Source organism: Equus asinus, chromosome 28 (genome assembly GCF_041296235.1).
Source record: "Equus asinus isolate D_3611 breed Donkey chromosome 28, EquAss-T2T_v2, whole genome shotgun sequence".
Lineage (NCBI taxonomy): Eukaryota > Metazoa > Chordata > Mammalia > Perissodactyla > Equidae > Equus > Equus asinus.
In genome coordinates, this window is record NC_091817.1 from 38,995,354 (window position 1) to 39,002,312 (window position 6,959).

Here is a 6,959-nt window from a genome sequence, read left to right on the forward strand (position 1 = left end):
CTGGGGAACTCACACTCCAGGGTGTGTGCCGGGGGGAGGCCACAAACAGACAAACATGGGAACATCTGTGGTGACACAGGCTCTGAAGGAGAATAAAGCAGATGGCAGAGTGACGGCGAGGGGCTATTTTATACAAGGTGCCTGGGGGGGTCCTCTCTGAGGAGGTGGCATTTGAGCAGATATGTGAATCTTTTGCTAAGGCTCGTTAGGAAGAAAAAAATAACAGTAACTGCCAACAACCTCAGCGTGAAGAGCGAGGACAGAGGTGTTAGGGACACAGGGGGTGGCTCTCAAGCAACCCCCCACACCCACCTCAGCTTCTTGAGTGATGAGGTGTCTGTGGGGCTGAGGGCTCCCAGAGTTGATGGGGAAGCAGCAAGGAGTGTCTGCGAGGTGGGGTGTCTTGGCAGTGGCGGGGGGCGGGGCAAAGAGGGGGAGGCCAGGAATCTGTCTGGACCCCGGAGGGTGGAGGGATGCAGTCAGCTCCCAGGACAGGCTCCACGCTCTTCTACCTCCTGTTCTCCTAGCAGCCTCTCCCCACCAGGACCTCTAGAGTGGTCAGGGGTGTGGGGGGAAACACAGGTGACTCAAAAACCTAAGACGCTTCACCTCGTCACCAAACCAGGAAGAGGGAATTCACACCCTAGACAGCTGGGCAGGGCTGTGAACAGGCAGGTGTGTGGTCACACGCTTTCTGAACACGCATGTAACTTTGGGTGGGGGTCCAGCATTTGGGGGACAGACCACTCTCTGGGCATGCCTCAAGGCACACATGATGGGAGATGAGGTTTTATAAACACTGAAATAGGGTATTACACCACCAATGCCAGTGTTTCAGTACTTAAAAATACACAGCACACAAAAACTAGAGACAGGTACCCATCAGCAGGAGGATGGATAAGCACGTACATTCATATTCATAAATGGAACACGACTCAGCACGGCCACAAAGGGAGAACTATTGATACACGACACGTAGAAGAAAATCTCAAACCCACTGTGCTGAATGAAAGAAGCCAGACCTCCAACAGTACCTACTATATACGCTTCCAGTATACAAAGGTCAAGAACAGGCGAAATGAAGCCATGACAAGAGAAATCAGAATGTGGGCCACCTTATCGGGGCTGAGGGACCCCTGACTGTAAGGGGCACTGACAAACTTTCTGAGACGATGGACACATTCGTTATCTTGATTTGATTGATGGTTACATGGGGTCTACACTAGTCAAAACTCACCCACCTGTACACCTAACATCTGTCCATTTCACCATCTGTAAAATCCACCTCAATAAAAGTCTCAACTGGAAAAAATAAAGTACAGACAAAAAAAAAATACACGGCATTAGGAATACCAAAAATAGGTATTGTAATCCTAAACCCACCGTGTCACCCTTTTTGCTTAAAGTTAAACTTGTATGCCTACCTTCCGCACACATTGCACAATTCTGGCTCTTTTGACCATCCTAGCCTATTTGTGTCTTTCACTATAATCTGCTTCAAGTCCTTCTTGGAACTTGGTGGGGTTTAAAGAATAAATTAAAATTAGTGAAAAGCCCCCTCAGCCCCTAATCCCCCTCAGAGAAGGGATTTAACTTGAGAGCTGATACTCGTGACCCTCTCTCCCGCCACAGCGGGCAGCCACTGTCACCTCTACCAAGGTCCCCAACCTGTCCCCAGCTCCTTTTTCTTGAAGAGAGGGAGACAATGGCCCAGCAAACAGCGACTAGAAGGAAGCCAAAGAAACAATGGAGATTGACTAGGATGCAGTCAAAGCAAGCAGCTGTGCTGAAGCCAAGTCAAAGGCTGGGGAGGCGAAGATGCACACAGAGAGGGAAGGAGACAGCAGGGCAGGTGCAGCTGACCATAGGGAGCCTCATGCCCTGTGGTGGGAAGAGGGGGTCAGCGGGTGCTACTCTCACAGCCTTGTGGCCCACCTGCCTCACGCGCAGGCATGAGCCCCCTCCCTTAAGGTGCCAGGACCCACCTCGGGGGTTCTCTCCTTCCGCTGAGGGCCCTGCCTGTCCTCCGCTGACCAGGCTGCTGCAGACCACACCTGAGGACAGGCCTACACTGCCTCAGTGGCTTCCACTGCCTGAAATTCTGTACCTACTCCTGGGGGCACTCCGAGCAGAGTGTCCACCTGGGCTGGGGCACAGGGGGCCAGCTGGTGGCCCCCCTAGAGGTCACTCTGTTGGTGGGGTGAGGACAAGTACCTGCCCGTCCAAGGCTGAGGGGCACGGGTCCTGCAGGCAGGCCAGGGCAGGGAGGGGCTGGTCATCCTACCAGTCAGGCCTCGGCGGGAGCCACATCAACCATAAAGAAAGGGCCTCTGGAGCAGACTGGGCAGCCCATGGAGAATTACAGGGGCAGGGGGCTAACCACCCCTCCCCAAGCTGCTTGTGCAGGAGCCAGGAGTGGGTCTTGGCCACTGCACCAGCCAGGCAGGGCAGGATAAAGATAACAACCTCGACAACAGTGGCTGCTATGATTTCTTACCTTACTAAGAGATTTCTGTACCCTTGCCAAGTTCTCACAAAACCTCAAGAGCTCAGTACTGTTAACATTCCCCTAATACAGACAAGGAAACAGGCTCAGAGAGGTTTAGTAACTCACCGAGGTAGAGAGGAGCCAGCACCATGCATTCTAGAGCCCCTGTCCTGGACACACCAAACATGCTTCCCACCCCAATGCAGCCTCTCTGGGAACCCCACTCAGCCCCCAACCAGGCTCCCAGGACATAAGCTGAGACGCCATGCTCTCTGCACAGGGACACAGCCACGGGTCTGCAGGGGCTCCTCAGGGCTCCCGGGGCGGCCTCCTCAGCAGGCGGCCAGGGCGAGCTGGGACAACATGGCAGAGAGAGAGGAGCCAAGCGAGCCCAGGTTACCCTGAGGACGCCTGCCATCTGGAGAGGAGCTGCCAGCAACCAAAGACCCCAACAATGAACGCACAGTCACAGAGGGGGCTCCCAGAGGCTTCCCGGGGCAGGGCCCTCTGCCTGACACTCGAGGGTGAGCAGGAGTGACTGGAGGTCACTTCCTGCAGAGGGAGGGCCAGGCAGGGCCAAGGCCTGGTAGGAGGAGGGGATGTGGCAGGAGGGGTGTGCCGGGTGCTTTGGGGACTGAACTGAGGACTTTGGACTTGGACACGGCCTCTTCCCACTGTCCTCTCTTGAGCCCGTTCTACTAGGCCCCAGCTGCCAGCGGTGAGCCCAGGGCAGTGCCTTGCAGCTCCCTGCCCAGCTCTCCTAGCACAGGAGGTTGGCACAGAGCCAGGCACAAGGGGGGCCCTGGGATTGCTGGTGGGTGTTCAATCAGGTGCCACGCCTGGCCCACTGATCTCCATCGACCACTGCTGGAATGGCGCAGGGCTAGACCACCCTGCCACACAGCTCTGGGCAAGCTGCCTGGCCTCTCTGCGCTCCCACTGCCTCGTCTCTCAGAGGTGCTGAAGGGGTTACACAAACTCATGCTTGGAAAGCCACAAGCAGAGGGTCAGTCTCTCAGCAGCCTTCGCCTCTGGGGACAGCTCCACAGGCCGCAGCCCCCACAATTAGAGAGGCCACGCAGGATGATGCTCACTTTCTGGCTTTGGATCCTGCCAGACTTCATTCCCACCCTGGCTCCATCTCTCGGTGGCCATGCGACCCTGGCAAGACACAGGTCCTCCCTGAGCCTGTGAGGCCCTGAGCCCAGCGCCTGGCACACAGGACGCACTCCACACACATCCTCCACTCCTTGAAAGGACCTGTCCCTCATTCAATAAAGGAGCAGCAGAGGAGGGGGCTAGAATGACTGTGCCCATTTCACAGACAGGAAACAAGAGGCAGGAACAGGCAGCAAGGAACTTCTCTACAAGCTGGAAGCTGACCTCTCGCCTGACAGTGCCAGGGGCAGCCAGCATCCTGTCACTCCTAAACACTGATCACGCCAATGCCCACCAGGGGTTGGAGGTGGGTGGCACAGCCATTTTCCTTTCAAACACTTCCTGCCTGCCCAGAGGGAAGAGACAGGCCTGGGGCGCCTGATGGTCATGCCCAAGAGGAAGGCAGATGTCAGAGAACAGCCAGGAAGTGCATCTCCAGGTGCTGTGTGAGCACTGCCCTCAGCTCAGGGTAGAGGAAGGAGCACTGAGCAGGGAGTCAGGAGGACCCTGTGTGCCTTCCCCTCTCTGGGCCCCAGACCCCTGATCTCTGGAGGGTCCCCCTGCTCTGACACTCGGGAAGTCAGTCCTGGGTCAACCTAGCCTGTCCCACTGTCTTCTCTCCCCACCATCACCTCCCATTCCATTCTGAAGCATCTTGTAATTTCCATGGGCCAAAGTGCCTGCGTCAGCCCCATCCAGGAAAAGACTGTCCAAATGAATGGGTGTGCTTAAAACCCAAATGCGTCCGTGAGCACCACATGGGCAGTCACCATTCTGGGTTCCAAGAGCAGGCGGCTCGGCCTGGAAGCCTCCAAGGGGCCTCACCACTCACCAGCACATGAAAGCAATTTTCTGAACATTTCACGGCTGCTCCAGAAATGAACTTCTCCTCCCAGCCCCGCAAGCTCACACGCTGCCCAAGGTCTCAGGGGAGAGTTAGGGTGATCTGAAAGCCCAACCACATAGGGGACAGAGGGTGAGAACCCCGCTGACCCTGTGCAGAATCCCCGGGGGCTGTGGCTGCAGGAGAGAGGGTGGGAAGTGACTTGGAGCTGGCAATGGTGTGGACAGACTGAGCAGACCTCAGCTGCAGGTCTCCACAGCAGTGCCTGTCTGTCCAAGTCACACCCAGTCCCTGGTACGCCTGCCATTCCTCTCTTGTTACAGATGGGGCTACTGAGGCGCAGAGCCCAGGAAGGCTGCCCAAAGTCCTGTAAGCCAAGGGGTCTGGGTGCCATCTCAGACTCCATGTCCAGATCTCTGCTGTGACTGGGGACAACCAAGCCAAATCAACAGGTGACCTCCCCAACTGAGGTCTGTCCAGGCTCTGATGTGACCTGAGTCACATTCCCTGTTCCCTACTGCCCTGGAGACACAGGACCTCAAGCAGGCCCAGGTGGTCCACCGCATTCCTCCGGTCAGTGCCCACAGGGTCAGGGCAGGTCCCTGGGCCAAAAAAGATCCAGAGTTTTACAGGAAAGCAGAGCAGGAGAGAAAAAGGGCTTGACAGGCATTTTCTGTTTTCTTTCTTTCTTTCTAAAGATGAGACAATTATGCTCTGAACCAGAACAGATGGGGGGGGCGGGGGTCACATCGGCACAGCCTGGAAGCCCTAATTTCTTCATCTGTAACTCGGCATTACCGCTTCTGGAGGCGGGCAGGAGCGGGGATCTTTAATTCCGTAATAACAATGCTTTGCACTTACACAGCATCTCTCCTCCAGTAATCTCCCCACACTCTATGGTGGTTAATTAAGAGGCCACTTGCCCTGCCAGGAAGCCCCAACTGTCTGCTTCAATGTAAGGACCGGATTCCCCAGGTGAGGAGCAGTCCCAGAAGCAAGACCAGGCAGACAGGCTTCTGGCCCATTGCCCCTTCCTGTCAGAGGGAAAAGCCCCTAACTCAGCAGAGAAACAATGGCTGGAGACCACAGCTTTCCAGCCTGCAGAGGGCACTCCTTCCAAGCAGGATGCAGGGTGCCGGGCCCCCACCTCAGTCTGTCCATCTGTAAAGCGGGTTGGGGCCTGCACCTGAGGCCTCCTGACAGCAGGTAGCCAGGATCACTTGCCACCCTCAGATGGTGGGGCCCAGATGCCTCCAGATTGTGGTCTAAGTGTGGAGCCAGGCCTGGGGGCTGCCCAAGCCTGCCTGCTGGGCCAGGCAGAGGGGGTGTCAGGCAAGAGAAGGCCCCTGGCTAGGAGGGAGGGAGGTGCCAGGGCCCTGCACCCTGGGCATCCAGCGGCCGAGGAAAACTTCTCGGGAAAGTGAGTGCATCAGCTGTTCTGGGGGACAGGCACAGATCTCCACTTGGCCAAGCTGTCCTGGGGTAGGGGTGTCTCGGGAGAGGTACAGACTGGCCCAGGGCCAGCTATCTTGGTGGGATCCTTGGGGTACAGGAGGACAGCTACCTCAGGTAAGGTTTCCTGGGTGACAGCACACACCTCCCTCCCTCACCCAGCCTAGCTGTCCTGGAGAGGGGGTTTCAGGGAGCAGCACAGACCCCTCCCCACCAGGCCTGGCCATCCTGGTGGGGGAGAGGGTCCTGAGGGACAGCACTGACTCCTGCCTGGGCCAGCTGTCCCAAGGGTTTCCCGAAGGCCAACAAAGACCTTGCCAAGTCAGCCTTCCTGGGGGGCTCCCCGAGAGAACAGCACGGACCACAGCCCAACCCGGCTCTCTAGGGCGAGGATGAAAAGAAAGGCAGGGGCAGAGAGGCCGGCTTGGGGGAGACGCCCCCATCGGCCCCCATCCCCGGCCCGAGATGGCCCAGGTGGGGCGCCTCCCAGCCCGGGAGCCCCTGGGGCATTAGGCCTGCAGCGGGCGGCACGAGGTCGCAGGCCCGGCCGGGGCAGCAGACCCCGGGTCCCGGCCGGCGGTCGATACTCACCGGCACGGACATCTTGGCCGCCGCTCCCAGTGCCCTGGCGGGCAGCGGCGCCAGCAGGCTGGGGGCTCCGGTCTGCCGCACAGCTCAGAGCCCCCGGTGCGGGGTCCGGCGCTCTCGGGGGGGTCCCCGCCGGCTGCTGCGCGCTCCCGCTGGCCGGACAGTCCGGCGGCTCCAGCCCGCGCGGCGCATGCGCCGCCCCGCACCGCCCCTCCCCCTCCTGTCTCCTCCGCCGGGGGGCCGCGTTAAAGGCGAGGACCCTGGACCCCGGCATTTTTCTGTCGGCCCAACGCGGCGAGGCGGCGAGGTGGCTCGGTCTCCACCCGTTACCCATCCTTCAAGGGCCACCTCGAGTCGCACCATCTCCTGTTCGCCCACCCGGTTCTGGAGACCAGAACCCCCACCCCCGACTTTGTCCAGCCCAGGGTG

The 6,959-nt window shown here is 58.5% G+C and overlaps 1 protein-coding gene across 2 annotated transcripts in view; it reads right to left on the reverse strand.

The window, feature by feature from the left end:
* BCAR1 (BCAR1 scaffold protein, Cas family member) overlaps positions 1-6,732 on the reverse strand; it is a 37,416-nt gene extending 30,684 nt beyond the window's left edge. The window contains exon 1 of one of the 2 annotated variants that reach the window (XM_014848380.3): positions 6,534-6,732. In XM_014848380.3, the coding sequence (XP_014703866.1) occupies positions 6,534-6,545 (12 nt within the window). In that variant the 5' untranslated portion in view covers positions 6,546-6,732. Of the gene's footprint in view, positions 1-4,478; positions 4,594-6,533 lie in introns of those variants that run through there. The other variant, XM_070500432.1, reaches the window with a different exon arrangement.
* Between the last annotated feature and the right edge of the window lie 227 nt (positions 6,733-6,959).